Source organism: Acanthisitta chloris, unplaced genomic scaffold, assembly GCF_000695815.1.
Source record: "Acanthisitta chloris isolate BGI_N310 unplaced genomic scaffold, ASM69581v1 scaffold5287, whole genome shotgun sequence".
Classification (NCBI taxonomy): Eukaryota; Metazoa; Chordata; class Aves; order Passeriformes; family Acanthisittidae; genus Acanthisitta; species Acanthisitta chloris.
Window position 1 is genome coordinate 150,371 of NW_008683094.1, and position 19,935 is coordinate 170,305.

The 19,935-nt window shown below is 38.5% G+C and overlaps 1 protein-coding gene across 1 annotated transcript in view; it reads left to right on the forward strand.

Annotated features, from left to right (window-relative positions):
• The window catches only part of THSD4 (thrombospondin, type I, domain containing 4), an 80,121-nt gene that overhangs the window by 30,344 nt on the left and 29,842 nt on the right, over positions 1-19,935 (forward strand). Inside the window, exon 2 of the mRNA XM_009078778.1 lies at positions 5,983-6,187. Within this exon, the coding sequence (XP_009077026.1) occupies positions 5,983-6,187 (205 nt within the window). The remainder of the gene's footprint in view (positions 1-5,982; positions 6,188-19,935) is intronic.

Sequence of the window (19,935 nt, forward strand, 5' to 3'; positions counted from 1 at the left end):
TGCTCCGGAGGCTGTTCTGAACTTCAGTCATAACTGAAGCTGTTTGAATTCTTCAGCTCACTTCCTGAGGTTGTCTTCAAATGCTATTGCTGTTTGTTTATGCTCTTTATGACATTCATGAACCAAAAAGTAATAATGGTAGGTATTGTAAGAGTTCAGGAGAGAACTTAAACCGCAGCATTTTGGGGTCAGCAGGGAGTAGGTGTGTTGCTTTGGGGAAACAGATACATCTTTGGTAGGCTGTATTGTGCTTTACACTTGTTCTCTGAAGTATGAAGCTTTGGAAGAGATTTGCAGAGACCTTTCATTTAATCCTGAAATGGGCATGGTACTACTTGCCAACAATAATACTGAGATAGGATCAAGGTGGTGCTGACATGCATTAGCTTCAGCCATTTAGATAAGAGGTGTTTTAAAAAGGCACAGAGTTGACATCAATTACATAAATCTTATTTTTTTGTTTAACTGTTTCTTGTCCTTGCCAGTGAGGTAAAATTAGGCTAGATTTTAAGAACCATTTCATGAGTTTTCAGATTGCACTGTTACTGAATTCAGTACATCTGTACATCCAAGCCCTGGCTGCATTTTGAAGGCTTTAGCCTTACAATCCACATCATAAACATACACTTTGTGTACAAATTCTAGGAAACAAGATACCCTTGTTAAAGAGCTATAATGTATGGAGTTGGTATCTGACCTTAGGTATTGAAATGGTTTTATGCTTTTCTAGTGGATTTGTATAAATAAGAAGCATAGAGTTTGGTTACTCTTGCTGTGTCTGTGATATCAAGCAATTCAGCACATTTGCAGCAGATCATTATATTCAAGCAGACACAAGTGCTTTGTTATATGTGATTTAGGAATATTTGTTTCAGATTAGATTTAGTCTGGTATTGGACTGAAGCAGCTTTACTGTCCTTGTGGTTTTAAGTTTTCTGAAGGATGCACATGCCATTTGAACCTGTTCTACCTCTTGAGCATTAGAACTTTCAGGGTGTGGAGCTTCCAATTGCAAATTTAATATTCAGATCAAAAAAACCCCAAAACCTCAAATGTCTACATACTTTTTGGTGGGTTTTCTATCATGACATTCCCATCCCTAATGAATGTGAGCAGTCTGATTTGCTTGAAAGTGTGAAGACCCAAATCTGAAGCCCCAGGGCCCTCTAGCAACAGATATATATGGGAACAGGCTGATCCAGGGGCCAGGCATGGTGAAACTAGTCCCCTTCTGCGTTAGGGTCATGTGTTTGTGGTTGGATTCAGTGCCCAGAAACTCCTGTGAATGATTAAGATGGATTTCTTCTAACCCAGGCAGAAATGTGTGCTGCTGACTGACCTGTGTGTGATCAAATGGTGAAAAGGCTCACAGGCCTTGCACTCACCTTCTGTGTTTTCCAATGGAATGTACATATTATGATGAGATATCTTCATCTCCTTCACTCTTGAATGCTGCTAACACAACCACTTCAAACCACTTGAGTAACAAGTATCTGCCTTGACTTTGGTAAGGCCATCAATGATCTGTTTCTGTGTCAGCTCTTTATTGCTGCAGCTTTGCTGGAGTTTCTCTAGATTTCACTCACCTCACGTTGGGTTTGTGTATGGGAGAGCTCCAAGTCCCATTTATAGTATCTTTCCTTAGAATAAAAATAACATGAGAGAAGTTGTTTTGCTAACTGTCAGAGATGTCAGTGTGAGATGCATGCTTTCTATTTTTAATCCTTTTTTATTAGCTGTTACTAGGTGATATCTTTAAGACCATCTTTTCACATGATTACTTTTCCTGGATGGCTTTACTTTTTCCATTGTAACAAGAATAAAACTTTTTTTCTCTCAAGTAATTTTCTAGCCAATAAGAAACTATTGAATATCTTAGTGAAAGAGTCTTTATATGTCTTTATGTGAGTAGCTTTCTTTTCATTAATCTGGTGCATATCTAGGTACTATAAATGTCATTTGTATTCTTAAGGTTGTCAAAAATGAATAGCTTGTTTCTTCTTGCTGTCTGAAACTTGTCTGACAAAATGAGGTTCAACATAAAGCACAGATAGGTAATGAAATCTGCTATTGTGCAGGTAAGAAAATCTGTGATTAATTAAGGGGGCGACATCTGGATGTGACCACAATCTATTTGTAAAGGGCTGTAAATAGCATCAAAGATTTGTGAGCGTTAGGTCTGTGGACAGCAGGAAATATTTGAAAGCCAAAGCAGGATCAAATGTTTGGGTAAAAATTATGGTTATAGCTAACCACAAATCAAGTGAGAGCCATTAGAATGTTGTTTGTTATCCTGTGGTTGGATGTAAATTCTCAGCATTGCTCCTTTGATTTGTAAAGCAAATGAGGGTTAGGCTTGCAACCTTGAAGACATGTGAGACCTTGAAGTAAGACAAACAGGCTCTGCTGATTGTTGTGCTCTGCCTTTGGAGGTTTTCTGAGGGTACCTCTTGCTCTTACAAGTACAGGCTGAACACCCTGTTTGTTTCATTTCCACTGGAGAACATGAACCACTGAACTTTGCATTTCTGTTTGTACATATGAAGTACCTCATACAGGAAAATGTTTTAAAAGCTGGCTGTGCAAATGAGATTTGCTTGCTGTTCTATTAGAAGGCTCTGAAGCACAAACATTTTGGCTTCCTCAGCGATTGGCAAAGCTGAAGGCAGTTCCTGGAAATCTGTCATTCTTCTCATCTACAAATAGCTCTGGTGAATGAAGTGTACATTTGGTGGGAATCCCACTGGGAGAGGGATGTGTTAGCATGTGCTAGCTGTTATTCTCTAACAGTCATAACATCTTCATTAGTTTCTCATTTAATACCCATCACAGACAGCTAGAAATGAAAGGAATTACCTTTATCTAATTGTAGGAGTTAAATCTATAAATTCATATGTGAAGGTCAAAGGTTTTAACAGTGACCAGAGAAAAGTGGTATTGTTATCCTCAGCCTCTTCACACATTGAGGAGAGAGCCATCCAGCCAAAATCTAGGCAGCCTTACTTAGGTTTAGGGAAAAAAACCTCAGAAAAACTAGCGTTTTTCATAGTGAAGAGAGATTTATCAGATACAAGAAACAACTTGAGGTGGAAGTATCAGAAACTTCTGGGAAAGGAATCCAAGTCCACTAATGCAAACTGTAATTCCAAAAGACAAGGAGCCAAGGCTTTAAGATGCCAAAGAAATATGTGCTTTCCTGTTACTAAGCTGATGTGCCTCCTGCCTAGAGAGAAAGATTTAAATGAGTTGCAGTTGAGTGTAACCAGTGAATTTGGGACTTGGTTAGTATCTCTTGTGATGCCCTCTTTATGTAGGCTTCCTTGTACAAGGTGGGGAACCCTACACTGTAAACACCAGACTAAACTAAGTGTTTAAGGGCATACTTTAGCCCCTCCAGTCCAATATCATAAATGACTTTGTGGATAAACTAATATCTTCTGGAGTGTGCCACATATGTGGTATATATTGACATAGAATCCCATAGACAGAGCTGCACCTTTGTCAAAATGTCATTTGCATTTGTCAGTAAATTTTGCATGGTGTAGACTATGGAACTGATGTCATTCTGCCTTGTCAAATCCATACAGAGGCCAACTCCCGTGACTTGGCAAATTCCCAACTGATGTCAGCTTTTAAGTCAATGAGGATTCCTTTGGAGGAGAGACAGCAGGATGTGGATTAAAATATTTGTTTGTGATTGATAAATGAAGTCCACCTGGTCACCAGACAAGAAGAGCATATGATACAAGAAACAGCCATTTAAGAGTTTCTCCTTCATTTCAGTTTTGTATAACATTTTATTTCAGATTAAAGTACATTCCAAACTCAAAGAAATCTTTGGATTGACTGATAAATTTGAGGAACATATTAATGCTAACAAAATAGCAGTAGTTGTTACTCCTGTGGTAAAGGCTAATTTAAAAAGAAGTGTAATATGGACTTTGTGTTTAGGTGTTTTTTCACCTTCTACATTTCACTTTCATAAGGATTCTAAGTGCCACCTTGTGGGCATCATTATTCTTGTATCTCATTATAGGGCCCAAATGGTGAAGCAGAATAATAAAATTTAGTTTTGAAATCTGTGACAGAAATTAGTTATGTTTTCTTTGAGGATTGGAGGATTTTGATTTATTTTCCAGTCTTGTTAATTGATATGCTGAAGTCAAAGAACATATTACTGTTGGCTTCAATGGCTGTGAATAAAGCCAAACTCCACTAGTCTTTCTGTGGAGTTGTACTACTTCCATATTTTTGCAGTTCTTGCTGAAATTCCTTTGTTGTTCATTCTCAGATCTTTCTCCTGGGTAAGATATCAATGAAATGCCATAGGAGTGAAATCCCAGATGTCTGGTATTCTGCAAGCTCTGTATGTTGTAACCCCAAATGTCCTTGTGTGAAAGTGGCTTGGTAAAATGATTCATGCAATGTCATGAAGTAGCCCATGTAGTTCTTGAGGTGTGTGTGGGTTGTAGGGTGTTCTTTGTTGCACATCCTGGTGTCTCCTGTGTTTCTGGCAGCTATGTTGTGCTGTGGGATGTGGTGCTGTGACATCTCAAGGTGCTGGGTAGGTCAGCTATGCTGTGTTTTTAAAGGGTTTTGGGGAACATCTTGTCTCCAGTGCCTAAGTACAATGCCCTGACTCAGGTATTTCTGTGCTTTGCAGAAATAAAACCAGATTTTATTCTAGAATAAATAATTTCTAATTACATGCAGCTCTTTTTATGCTCTCTACTAACTTAAAGATATATTCAAGGTATACTAAATATTTGTTACTTATCTTAAAACTGTCTCTTGAGGATCTGGAACTTCTTCTCTTGCCAGCTGAAATTGAAGCCTGTATCCTAGGAGTAAATACAATGTGGTTTGTCTCTATAATGTTTAGCTGTCAACCAGTGCAACAACTTGGGCACATGCAGTCACAAATTCCTCCTTATCTCCAGGCTATACTTAGGCCATAACCAGTATCAAAATTCCAGGACATCAAATCTCTTCCTTGGCTTCTGTTCTACTGGCCCATGTAATATTTCATTCTTATTTGAATGAGAAGTTAATCACATAGGCAGATGATAGGTGCTCATCATAAATCTTACTGTAAATAGAAACCAACAAGATCAGTGCACAGAAATATTTCTGTAAAACAGGACACAGTCTCCACAGTATATGCACTTTAAAGTACACTAAGTTGGAATTTTTTTTTCTTGGTTTTGTCAAATCTGTAACATTTTTTTTCTGCCCTTTAATTTTAAATGCCCAGAGCAGCTGTGGCTGTTCCATCCCTGGGAGTGTTCCAGGCCAGGTTGGATGGGACTTGGAGCAACCTGGGCTAGTGGAAGGTGTCCCTGCCCATGGCAGGAGGGTTGGAACTAGATCTTTAAGGTCCTTTCCAACCCAAACCATTCTACAATTCTATGAAATTACTTTTTTTTAAAACTGTCCTGCCCAAATGGATGTTACTGAGTAGGCTGAACATTTTCTACTCAGTGAACAGGAGGATTGTTTCTATAACTGTCTACATGCAGTATAAAGACTTCTTAGAAACCTCTTCTGGTGCTCAGCTTTAAAGGAGATTAAGACAATACTTTATATATGAAGTAGTTCTGCCTTTGTAAAAAGCCCATTTGAATCATAACAAAGTCATAGCTCTCCACCTCTTTTCTGAGTAGCAGCTACAGGAACAATGTAGTGAAGAGGTTCTTTTCTTTTAGCTAAGGAGCAATCAGTGCATTACTGTTCTTGGTGTGTTCTTGTATTTTTGGTAGCAGGGTGTAAAATCCTGTCAGCTAACTTGAAAACCCCAAGTCTATGAACCCTTTGTTTTTCATTGTCTTTTTCCATACAGAAGAAATGCTAATTCCTGAAATGCTAATTCACATAATCCTTTCAGAATTGATTATTCTCTGCAAGTCATACTCTCCTCAGTTGTTATGTCCAAAGTCTGCAGTTTCAAGATCTTGGAAAAAGAAATATTGCTTTGTTTTGCAGAGCATTGGCTGTGACGACTATCTGGGTTCTGACAAGGTGATTGACAAGTGTGGAATATGTGGAGGGGACAACACTGCTTGCAAGGTTGTGTCTGGAGTGTTCAAACACACGCTAACAAATCTGGGCTACCACAAGATAGTGGAAATTCCTGAAGGAGCTACTAAAATCAACATTACTGAGATGTCAAAGAGCAACAACTATTTGGGTAAGTTGCCTCTCAGTGCACGAAGCATTCTGTGTGTGCTGGTACAACTGGGTGGAGGTGATGCCAGGAAAGGCCTTCTGAGCAGGGTGAAATAGATGTCAAGAAGAAGAGAGGAAAGAGGAAAAATCATTAAACAGGTGTTTTGATCAGAACTAACTGGCTGTTTATAATTCTAGATTGATCTTGGATGACAAACACCACAGACCTGTTACCATCTGTTTCCCTGTCTGTCTGAATTGGCTTTGGTGTTTCCTATAATTGGTTCCACTGTGGTGATTAACTTTCCCACATCATTATCCTTCCCTGAGCAGTGAAGAGTCCAGTCAAGCTGTATGGTCCTTTATGGAAATTGTATCAAGACTGCTCGAGGAGAAAAGAGAATCTTCTGATTGCCTAAAAGTTTCTGTTCTTTTAAAGTGAAAGCATATAAAACATTTATTGAGATACTTTGATGTTGAGGTGATATTCAGAGAATCCAAGGTCAGTTGTACAATTGTTTATAATGAAGCAGGGCCTTAATTCAAAACCATAGAGGATCCTGGAAAATTTATATTAACGTAACATCTTGTGGTTTATTGCTAGATATGTATATTAGGTTGCAAATTTAGAGATTATGTGGAATTTATGCAGATCTATGTCATTCTTGTGTGCATTTATGAACTGTGGCATAACCTGTTGTGTTCCCAAGTTACAAAACTCTTTTTTTTTCTACATTTGTGCATGTTTTGGAGGCAATTCTGCTGAGTGGGCTGGAGAGAGAAGATTCAGTTAAGAATTTTCAAAGTTGTCCCTTGCCCTTTAATTTCTCTTCACCTGTTAGTCCATCCTTAGATCTGTCTGAAAAATTACTGTATCAGATAGTAAAACTGGAGCTACATGAGGCCTTTCCAGCCAGCTTGGCAAAGTTATTGCTAGAACTACCTGGCTGTACTGGAGTTCTCAAATCCCAGTACTCTTGTTGGACAGCTGCTTTATCTCACTTCTGGCTGGTGAGTGTCTCAGCTGCTGCTCAAGTACAAGAAAGGAAAGTGCTCATTATGGAATTGCTTCTCTCCTGTTTTTTCCTTTCTTCCCCTTAATTCATGCTGGAGCTGTAATGAGTTCTACAGAAACATTTGCCTGTAGATGGGAGTTTATTACGAGGAACACTCTGAACTGTAATGTGAGCTCCATAATCTTACCAAAAAAGTGACTTTTCAAAATTGAAGAAATAATATAAGCTACCCACAGTCCAAGAAACCCAAATGTTCTGGACCTCTTGCAGTGTGGTATTCTCAGCTCTAATTTGTCCTGGTTTCATCCAAATGAGTTTTTGATACATTATATACCTATACACACTGACATTCATTTTTTTCATGCAAACAGTTCATTTGGCATCTGTCAACACTAACTTGATTGATGATGAACTAACCCAATAATTCTATCTAAAGAACTTCCACAAATACTTGTACATTTGATAGAAAATGGGTGGGAATGTAGCTTACTTGGCAGGACAGCAAGAGCAGTCATGTTACTAATATATAAAATCATGGAGCTGAATGTAATTTTTCTGTAGGTTTATGTGCCAGCATCTGAAAGCAGCTGGCAGAAAAATTCCCTTAACTAAGTTAAAATGAACACTTGAACATTTTTGGAATGGGCAGCACAGAAAGAGAGTAACATTTTTTGATTAAAAATAGCCAGTCTGTTGGCATGTATGGGAAAGTGGCAGAGTTTTACTTTCCCATGCTACTCCTTAACTCCTTATCCCCTGAGCTCTTGGTTTATGCTATCATCTTTTCTTTCTTTCTTTTTTTTTTTATCCATTTCATATGTTTTATTTTAAAGCTGCTGGTATGGATTTAGTCTGCTAAATTTGCCAGCTCCCTCCCCTGTCAGGAATTCTTGAGGATGTAATTCCAGCTCGAAGGACTCCAGCCACTCTGCTTACATTGTTACACAATAAACTTGGTTTATTGAGGCAGGTGAGTTGCACCAGGACAGGGTTGAACATGTTCTAGCAGATCAGAAAACTGAAACTAGAGAAAGGTTTATCAAACAATTTATTGGATGGGTGAAATGGTAATTGTAAGGTTGCTTTTTGGCATATTGGTGGTCACAAATTTCCCACTGATGAAACAGCATCCAAAATTTAGACATGTACATTTTTGTAGTGCACAGAACACTGGTAGAGCTGAGAAGCCTGAAAACCTGGATCTGGTATCTACAATTTTCTCTATAGTTATGGTAATAAACAGAAGGTTTGAACTTTAAAAATAAAATTTAACAAAAATTACACTTACCCTTCCGGTGCCGCAACAACAAGAAGAGCAACCCAGGAGCCATTCCCTTAAGGATGTAGTTGAGTGCTTTGCAAAACTGAATTTTCAGGACCCTGTTGAGGCATAATCCAGTTGTAGCCATCAGACTTGCTTGTAAGCAACATTCCACTTTTTTCAAGGGGTGTAAGTTAGTAGCTTTTGGGTTTCCTTTCCCTTTGTCCATTTTATGGTTTCTTCAATGCAAAATTGTAAGTTGGCTCAAGGTCAGTAACTTTTTTTTATTGAAGAAGATGACAGCAGATGTTTCTGTGAATCAGAGTTATCCTGCTTGTCTCTGCTCAGGAGATTGTCTTGAGTTCCACATGGTTTCATTAAGTGATTTTACAAATTTCCACACCTTTCCATTGTTTTGTCAAAAGAACTAAGCAAGTGAGCAATGGGGAAAGTTTGTTTTCACAGGGAGGTATTTCTGTAAAATCAGGAGGTGCTGGAAAAATCTGGCAAGAATATGAGTTTCCAATTCACTTAAAAGTCATCCAAACATTTGAAAGTTTCTCCATACTACGTCTGTGAACGTTTTTGTAGTAATCTGTTGCTCTAATAGAGCCATGAGGTGTATGTGAAATTCCTCAGGAAACATCTCATGTTTGTTTTCTTGTGTGTGTTCATTCACACAGAAATCAGTCCAGCTTTGGAGAGCTGTATAATAGCTATTCATAACTATTAATAATGTATTCACCAGTCTGTATATTTACTCTAGTATTTTTTTACAGTTGAAAGCAAAAGCTATGTATTACAATTTAGGTTTAGGCTCTATCAAGTGCAAACAAGGCTATAGACTGTACAGTCCTGAGCTATGTACAGGATGACTTGCTTCTCAAAGCAGTTTTCAGCAATATTTTCTTACTGGCTGATGTGTTAGACCTTTTTGGTAACAAAACTGCTGACCTTGGACAGACTTTTCCATTGGCAAAGCACTTCTGTCACATGCTAGTCTTGTACAGAAAAGAGACAAAGACATACTTTTTATCCCACTGGTAATCATCAGCTGTCCAGTTCTCATACACTGACATGGGAAGTTTGCCACTGATTTCAGTAGGATGATAATACCTTTGGTGGGACCAGTGTGTTACAGCACTTATGCTGCAAAACATTTGCTTTGGAGTATAAATACTTCATCATCTTTGGGATTGGGATTTGAGATAATGGCAAGTTTTAAAGCCAAATAACACAAATCTGAAGTGATTATTTGGAAGGTGCTATTTTTTTGCATGTTATTGTGTCTTGAGACTCTGATTTGAAGAAGTTGGTTGTTCTCCATAACCATAGCCTCTACAGCAAGGCAATCCGTTGGGAAGGAGCCATTGGTAGTTAAAATGAAAATGTAGCTTAAGTTTGAAAGATACAATAGTTGAAAATATGTTTTGAAATAAACTTCCACAGTATAATTAAGTTACTCTAACTGGAAGAATCTGCTCATGTCCTGTAGCTGAAGGAGCAGTTTGTTTCAGGGACAGTTGTCTGAGTGTGGAGTCGTGTGGCTTTGGGCTCAGTTCTGCAGATGGTTCCAGCCCCACTGCCTGCACTGCTGGCAGGCCCTGGCTGTGAGGTGTCTTGGAAAGGGCAGACAGACAGATCAGAGTTTTGGCAAGTCTCTGAGCATTTTGTTTCTTACCTGCATACTGTTTACTACAAAGATATTTGATTCATAGTGAAAGTTATTTTGTTGCTAATTGGAATGTGCTGCCCAGGGAGGTGGTGGATTCACCATCCCTGGAGGTTTTCAAGCTGAGACTGGATGTGGCACTTAGTGCCATGGTCTAGTGACCATGGTAGGGTTGGACTCGATGGTCTTTGAGGTCTCTTCCAACCTGGTTGATTCTGTGATTCTATGATGATTAAGATGCTTTGTTTTTCCTGCACACGCACTTACACTTACACCACCTTTGAATTATTTTCCTTAAAATAGTCTCAAATTGATTTTCTGCAGGGAGAGTGCCTTTGACTAAATAAATGTTCATCTTACTGTAGCCAACATGTATTACTTGGCTGGGGTGATCACTTACTAAAACCCTTGAAGCTGTTAAGACTTTGGATGAAATTCAACCCTGGTGTTAATGAATTCAGCTCCACTGAATTCAAGTTGCACAAGTGTCTTACCTAGTGTAATGACCTATAGTTGAAACAGAATATATCCAGGACATTTTTCTTTGCTGACCATATATATATTTTCAATACTGGTGTTGCTTAAATAGTTACAATTTAGAGTTTCTGGCAAGGTTATCTTATTATAGTAAATTCCAAGGTGACCTTTCCCCTTCTGGCTTTGTTAAACAGCCAGCTAATATCTAACACCCTCTATAGTGGTCTGTAGGGTTCCAGGCACATTTTGAAAACATACAAAAGAAGTTTATTCTTTTTTTATATATTAAGTGGCAGATCTTAAAAAAGAAATTTTACAAAAAGACAGATGTTGCTACTCATGTGGGTGATGGGAAGTGCTCTTTCCCCTGGCCTCAGGAAAGTGGTTAAGTCTTGATGCCTGGGTTAACTTCTGTTGTCACAACTTTCCACTGCTGCCTTACAAAACAGTCTTCTTTATGTCACTTCCCATCAGTGTTTTCACTTCTGAGCTTCTATATGAGTTTCTCCTTGCTTGCTGTTGGTGGGAGATCTCCTGAGAGATAGGCCTGAGTTGGGGTGCTGAGCAAGAAACCTGAGAGCCTTGTGGCTTTACATCTGACCTGAATCAAGGAGAATTCTCCATGTTGCTGTTCTCCCAGGTAAACAGCTTCCAGGCCTTTATGCTCTGGATGTTGAAGAACATCATGAGTGTCTCTTTCCAGCTCCCAATTGCTGTGCTTCTTGGTTCATACCTGCTTATTGGTGACAGTGGTCATGACCAGTTTTAGAACTAATAGAAGTCATGTTTTCATATCCTGTGTTTCCTAGTTCTATCATCATTTGACAGAGGTGGTGTTGTGTTTTTTTACCATTTGTTTGTAAGCATTGTTCTTACAAAAACAGCAATCAGTGCAGCAGAGCAGCTGCTGAAGCCTGCTGTTGCTTTGATGATCTGCCATGCAAATACATCATCTGAACAACACCCAGCAGCAATGAGTCCCACTGAGGTGCTTGTTTCATTAGTTCTGTATTAAAGAAATGGGTTTTTTCCCTTCTCTTGAAATATGGAAAGATTGCTTTGAAAGGAAGGGAAAGGGATAAGGAGAAATATGGGGAATAGTGAGAGGAAACTCAGAAAGGCTGGTTGTTCAGTTTGACTTGTAAAGCACCCAGCAGTCTGGTTGCTTACATAACTTTGCATACCCCCTTGGCCTTGGAAGCCTCTGGAGAACTGACTCTGCAAGATTTTCACCATTTCCTGCTCCTTGTCAGACCCCAAAATCTTTAATTTCAGCCTTTCTCAGTGTTTAGATTATACTTCTGTTTCCAGTTATGAACAGAACCAAGGAGCTTCAGTGCAAAAGTTTCAAAGCAAATGCATTAAAACATGAAAAAGATGGGCTGTTCGAACAGTTCTTATTAGTCTGAACCCAATTAACGTGAACTTTTTAGATCTCAAAGCTTTAGATTATTTTTGTCAACTAGTTGTTGACCAAACCATCGAGTAGTTTCCATGAAAATACCTATTTGAACAGTGCTCAGTGTTTGGAATATCAGCACATTGTTCAAGGCTGCTTCAAATATCTGAGCTCTCTGAACAGCATGTGTTAATCGAGCACCTTATGGTGCATACATTTCATGGCACTGACCAGTATTCAGTAATATGTTTCTCCTCTCATTTATGCAGCTTTCTGCTTTCACTCCATTCTTCCCTTGTCTCTTATGATGGCCAACAAGGGACCATTCTGGAACTGTCATGTCCTCTTCAGAAGTCATTAGTTCGTTAGTTGATCGAAGTCCCTCATTTGTAATCTGTTGCTCAGTTGTCCTTTGACCTCATGTAAACACTACTTTTTAAACTCATTGTCAAGCTGTAGTCATTGCTCTGACACAAGACTTTCACCTCTTCTTACAAATTTGAATTCAAAATTAATTTTCTTCTAACTTAGCAATGCATAAGGAATGACCAGTATCAGTCCAAATCCATAACCTATCCATAGTCAAATTCCCAAATCATGTGAAGACACATTTCTTTCCTTGCTTGCCAGAATGAGAGGTTGTTACTAATTTAAATAGCTGTTTGAATGCTACACAACAAAACTTCAGAAAAAATGGTTGAGAACCTGGTTTCAATTGTCATAGATATTTCTGTACAGCATTCTTTGATTCCCTAATCTTATTTTATTCTGAGCAAAATTCTCTTTTGGATAGCAAAAAACCTTTCTTTGTTCCTTAAGCATCCCTTGATCTAGTCAGATAGAATATGTTCTTACATCTTTGATTCTGTAAAAAGCTTTTTTTTTTTTTTTTTGCTGTTCCTTCTCTTATTTCCCTTTGAACTGCTCAGTTTCAACATTTTGGGGTTTTTACCCTTTTAAAACTCTCTTTTAGTAAAATAATCACCCAGTAGAAATTCTACATGATTAGTGGCTTCATGGTTGGATCCAATAAAGAGATTTCATCTGCAGAGAATATTTTTATATCGCAGCATTAAATTCCAAAAGAAATCCAAGACTTTTCTAATACACAATATATATGGGGATTTAAAACTTGATTTATAGACTGTGTGATTAAGTTAGTCAAGGGAGATTAGACTTTATCCTTTATTTCTTAACTTGCCCAGTGTCTTTGTTTTCTATTGAATATTACTTCAAACACTTTGTGTCAGAAGAATTTGGGTGCTTAGAAGCCTCACAGCCCCAGTGTTCCTTTCATATTTGTACCCATGGCAGCAGTACTCACCCCACGGTCACGACTCTGTTGGTTTATGTCAGACTGCTATAACTGAACGTTTTGGTAGTGTGTTTGAGAGATCTGGGTCAGGGGAATGTCTGCTGGGAGATTATGGATTTATTCTTCATGAGCTACCTAGCAAGGGTTACCAGCTTGCACTGTTAATCTAGACATGGCTTGGTGACCCTCAGACGAAAAAAAAAAGAGTATCTGTTGACCACCGGTAACCACAAAATGCTAATAAAGGGATTTAAGGGTGAGATAGTCAAGTTGCAGCTCATCTGTGTTGAGGTTAATACTTCTGTTCATCTCCTTCACCTATGTTCACCTACACCAGCACTTCTGTGGAAGGAAAGGACACAGTGCTTTGGGTCAGCATGGTGTGACTGATGCCATGGCACAAGGCTACAGCAGATTCCTCCACACCTAGAAAACTCTTTAGCTCATACAGAGCAAGGAACACCTGAATGTGACTTAAAATAAGGATCCTGTGGAGAAGTTTCACAGAAATTGTGAGAGGTAAACCTCAGAGAGGAGCAAGAGCAGGACTGTTCATTGGGCATGAGGACTCGAACTAAGCGTGAGATCATTTTAATGATAAGCAATACCAGAGCTTTGGAAAACTTGGGAAAGATACATTTTTATTGGCAAAAAGAGGCCTCATCATTGCAATTACTTGTAAGGACCCAAGGCAGCGACATCTTAGTGTATAATGTGTCTGCAGATGTTCAGTCAGACTGCAGAATAAGGATTCCATGAATGAGTGGAATTATAAGTTTACTGTTGAATTTCTGTCATGACACTTCATCATTCCCTTCCAAGTTCATATTGCAGAGGACTGGGGGAGTTCATTTTTCCTCGTGTCTGGCAGAGCTAGGAGAGTTTGTTCTATATTCAGAATGATAGTTCCTCAGATTTTTTATTGTTCTTACCAAGTACTATTTCTTTCCTTCCCCAAGCCTAAGTAATGCAGGGGAAGGCCAAGCCATGGAGATTGGTTTGAGCTTAAATTTGCATTATGGACAGACAACACCTTTCCACAGTTGTCTTCTGCCAATTTAAAAGAAGAAAAATCAAAAACTGAAAAGCACGATGCAGTTTGTGTCAAGAGATTGTAACTTTCCAACACCATAATTTTCTGTTGCATTTTTAACAAAGCAAAACTTGTCTCCAGTGTGTCAGTTGAAACAAAGCAATGTAGCCATAAGGTCTTGTGGTTTCTTCATGCTGTATCTATTGATACAGTGAAAATTATTTTTCCTGTAACCCTTGCCTCGTTTAATAGCACATCCTAGTTCATTTCTAAAGCTTCTGAGTCTCTAGTTCAGAACAGTTCTTCATGGATTGTTGTGAAATTGTTTGTACAGTCCTAATGAGCAACAGACCTAGTTTATGGTTGTGGCAGCAGTTAGCTCTGTTAGACTGAGAGGTGTTTTGCATTGAAATGGCAAAATTTGTCAGTTACTTCTAAGCAAAGTTTCACTGCTTTGTGAATGAAACAAGATTCCTTCCCCATGCCTGTTCGTGTGAGCTCAGCTCTGGGTAATTGTGCAGAAGATTTCAGAGAACTATGAAGGCAAATTACAGAATTTTATTCCATTCTGTTAATTTGTAAAGAAGTGTCACACGTTTGCAGTTGAGTATGTTGCCACAAACCTTACAGACAGTGCAATTTAGAAAGATAAACATGGGAAATTCCATTAATGTGTTCAGGTTAACCTTGAATTAGCTTGTGCTGACAGTGGCCCTTGCAGTGCTTCTCTGTAGCAAACTGCCTGTGGTGGTTCATGAGTCAGGAGAGGTGAGTGCCCAGAACCCAGGGAGGGAGAAGTGTGTCTGATGACCATAGACAAACAGGAGGAGTGTTTTTACAAGCAATTTGGGATGGTGCCTCTTGCATCTTTGTTCTTTGTTTTTATTTGTCTTCAGTTAACAGACTGTGAAATGAGCACACAAAGCAAGTAAAACACAATGTTATTGTAAAAATAAAAGCAGACATTATTTAAGAGATTCAAACACTTAAGAAAACAGTGGTGACTTTCTGTGCACCTTGGAGGATGATCTTTGTTTTGTATTTATTGAGAATCAGGTGAATTTGATACTCTGTCCTGTCAGACTTGTGTTCCTGAGTTAGAGCTGAACATTAAGATGAGAAACAGAGCAAATAAGGAATGCTAAAATTCACTGCTTGATGTTGTTTTTCAGGCTATAATGTGTGCTATGTCTTGTCTTTAGTATCTCCACTGCATACACTTTTGAAGCAAAGGTGAAGTCAAATGGAATAATTTTTCCTACCCTGGAATGTCTCTAAAGGTTGAGGAGTATGGAATGGGATGTAAGTGTTCATAGTTTATTACAATATCATCCCTAAAGCAGATGGAGCAATAACAATTTGACACTTTTCTGGAGGTGAATTGATGAAAACTTTTTTCAGTCTTTTAGCTTCATCACTTGTTTTAAGCAGAAAGCAATGGTGATGTGGTCAGGACTGCTATGGGTTCCAACCAAACTCAGGCATGTTGGAACAGTTAGGCTTCAGAATTAGCTGCATCTCCATTGGCCTTAATTCTGCAGATGCTGATGAGTACTCACTAAAATGCTTAGAGACCCTTGATTCTGCTTAATATTAAAGCATTAAAAAGTTATCTGTCAGATTGTAAGGTGTAAAAGTCTAACTCTGGGAGTGTTGCATGTTAAAACAAAGGAATACTGTGGCAGAGCAGATAGAGCTGATTACACAGTGATGTTATAAAATTTCCTTTAGTATTTCCCTTGTGTATTTTGTGTGTGCATCTGAGGAGCCAGATTTTCCTGGTGAATTTGGTGTCATTAGTAATGGACTAATGGTGTTTTCTTTTCACTTGGTTCAGCTGTGCCATTTTAATTTCCTATGTTTGAATTTCCATCCTGTCTCAGATACAGAGTGAATGAACACTGAACTGTAAGCACTGACTATAGCATCTGCTCGTATGTGAGTCATCTGTTGCTCTGTCATTCTGGTGTACTTAGGTTTTAAAATTGGTGCAATATTGTATATGTAGAATCAAACTCCTGTTGGATTTAGTTTCTAACAAGAACTGGTATCTGTTATGCATCACCACCTGCTTGTGCATTCTCTTTCCTCCTCCAGTATAAAGCAACAATCCTATAACTTTCTTCCCTTGAAAACTGGAAAACAGCTTTTAATGTCTGAGTTGCAGTTCTTACCTCTTGTTCTTCTCTCCTTCTAAGGCAGTTGAGTACCACTGCTTTCAAGGGTGAAACTTCTACTCCCACTAATTGTGTGGCATAATGGAGTAGTGGAATTCTCTAGGTTTGCCTAAGTGCTGACTCTGGCAACTTAAGACCTTAAAAATGCACTTTATAGGTAAGATTTTCAAGCAAATGTTTAATGGTAATGTGTTTAATTGGTCTAAGGTATTGAAGTGTGAAGTACAGATTCTGTTTTGGCATGTTGTGCATCAGATAAATTATATTAATCTTCTATAAAGTATTGGGTTTCACAGTGGAGATGAAAGTGAGGTGCTACCAAAGGTGGCAGACATGACGATGTAATGGAGTGAAACATTTGTTTAGAACCTCTTGACTGTTGTGATGATCCAGCTTTCTCAGTGCAAATCCAAGTAAGAAAAATCCTAGAACTGATCAGCTGAGGGAATGCAGTAATGGGCCAGACCTTTTACCTCCTGCATGGTTTAGCATAAGAGCTGCCCAGGTTTCTTGGGCTTTGAAAGGCTCCCAGACTTCAGTAGATCATTAAGATGTTCCAGAAGTATTTCAAGACACTGCCTCTTCAAATTAATCATGAATAGCAGTGTAGCTGTTTAGGGCTTAAAATCCATTCAGCATGGTAAGTAGTTCCAGAGGGAAGGGAGGAACACTGACTAAAACTCCTGGCTGTGCAAGGCTGCCCTCCTCCTCCTCCTCTGCCTTCTCTCTGTGGTGTTTTCTGCCCAAATCCATCGGTGTATGGGCTTGTATTTCATGCCTCCATCCAGAATTTGGCTGTTGAAACAAAAGCTTCTTGGTTCTTTGAGAAAATCATCACAGAAAGTGCTTCTTATCTTCAAAGTGTTTTTCTGACATTAGTTAATTGGATCCTCACAATCCTGTGAGCAGGATAAGGAGCAGCCTGAAAATGCCCATTAAGCACTCCTACTGCAATGAACTGTATGAAACACCTCTGGAGCCTAGCTGGATAAAATGTTGGGTCTTTTTGTACTGCCCAAACTAACTTTCAAAGTGTTTGAAAGGAAGGGCACAAAAATTAAAACTGCTTTTGAACTTTCAGCAGACTTTTATGCCTACGTGCCTGTGGATGTAAAAAAGCTGCTGCTCAAACAAGCAGGGGCAGATCCTCTGCAGCTTGCAAATAACAAAGGTGCCATTGATTTCATTGGGACTGGACTGCCACAGACCAACTGAACTGCCTGGTTCCTTGCTTGGGAAGTGAAGCAATATGTAGTGACACCTGATTTGAATTGAGAGATTTAAAACATACTAATCATAATAGTAATAATACCTATAATGAAGATACACTTGGAAACACATGGAATAGATTTTGTGTGAGACAGTCAAGAGAAAGGCACATGAAATGAATGGAAAAGAAAGGCAAAACAAAGTCATTGGTATTTGTGGATATAACCTAGTATGAAAATGGAAAATATTTTACCTCTCCACTGAATTACCAAGAATTCCTTTCTCTCTCAAATGACCATTATCCTAAACTATATCAGACAGTAAGTCTTTGTAAAGGGAACCAATTTGTGTTTCGGTATTTAGGGTGGGGTTTGTTTCTGTCTTCACTGAAGTTAGTCAAGAAATGCTGTTAACCACTAAAGTTGCAGTGTGGATTTTTTTAGGATTATAAATGAAAAAATGCACAGCATTGAAACTCACTGGACTTGGAATATATGCATATCAGTATTGTCCAGGAAGATCTTTAGTACCTAATTCACATTGTCGATTCATGGTCAGATCCTTTCCCTAGTATTTATGGTCTTTAAATAATGGAAGCATGATGTTTAATTTGGAAGTAAAGTAGTTGTTAATTGGGTAGGTTGTGAACTTAGAAAAAGTGAAACAATGATTAAAAGAAGACAGATAAGTATCATACTGAAGACTATGAGTAGTGTTTCAGTCTGAATTGAAATGAGAAGAGTTACCTTCACTGTGTCAGGTATGTGGTATCTTCCCATTTAGTGTAGGCAGAACTGAACCTAAGAGATGGGAGAAGAGCTCTTGAATGAATTATTGAGCTGTTATGTTTGGTATGTTATGTAAAGGTGAGGTTGCAGTAACACACTGCCTTTCTTTGTCATTGGCAACCAGGCTGACAGTATGGATTTCTGCAGACATCTTATAGTGCAGCAATATTTCTTCCTATATAATAACTATCCAAGGTCTGCAAACCTTGGCAGTTACTCCCAGCCCTACTGGGCTGTATACAAAGCAGTTGCATACCACATGCCTAAGCTCTAAAGGATCCCAAAGCCTTTCTTAAGTTTATATAGTTGACTCTCTCTGGCTTTCTTATCTCCAAAAAACTGTTCTTGGTTCTTTGGTCAGTAGTTAGACCATTTCAGTGTTTCGTTAGTCAGGAACAAGAGGTAAATTGGAAGATGCAATGTTTGCTTCTAGATTAACAGTTGAAATTAAACAAAGGCCACACAAAGTTGTTCAGCAGATATTACAGTGCAGTACAGCAGAGTTTCTCCCAAGCCACGTCCTTTCCCACAGGATCACAGTATGTGCAGATAAACAGCTTAACCACCCAAGTAGTGGCAGCTTGTTCTGTTCGTGTGTTGGGGTATGGGAGGGATTCTCCAAGGTACTGCTCAGTGGAATACAACGTGCACAGAAATATCAGGGCTTTGATTTATGACTTGGCAGTGGCCTGTGAGTGTAACCACGTTAAATTATGGCAATCATTATGGTCTAGTCCACAAAGAAAACTGGATTAAGAAGATTGATTTCTCTGTATTTACCCTCTCCCTGATAAAACTCCTACTTTTTGCCTTGAATCATATTGAAATAGGTCATGTAAAGTTGAAGACTTTGTACTCTGGGACAAATCTATTCTATCATTCAGTAGCATGAAGTATTTCCTAGACATGTGTAACCTGTTACATTGCAGTAGTTGTTTAGTTTGTGTTTATAACAGGAAACCAGTTTAAATGACTTTTGGGAGGGCAGATATTTAACAGTCTCTTTACTTGTAGACAGCATTCATAAAAAGACTTAGTTATTTATCTGAAGCATGGAAAAAATGTTCCCACCTGACTATGATACTAGGTGTGCTAGAGGTACTTTTACCAAAATTTAAAGTCACTGTTAATGTAAACAGTGTGAAAAATGCTGTCTGAAACATAGAAAAAAATAGATTATGGATTGTATAAATTTTGGTTTAAACAAAAATTAAGGTGGTGGCTAATCACTTTTTACAGTCCTGAAAAAGTGATACTGAGAAATCCCATTAAAGGGAGAAGATAGAGCTTATAAAACTTTAATAAGAATTAATCAAAGACATAAAGACAAGGATTTTTTTTCCTAAGGTGGAGAAATTATAACTTTGCTTCTGAAATGTTGAATATTTAGTGTTCAGTATGATACATTAATTTTAGTCTTGTA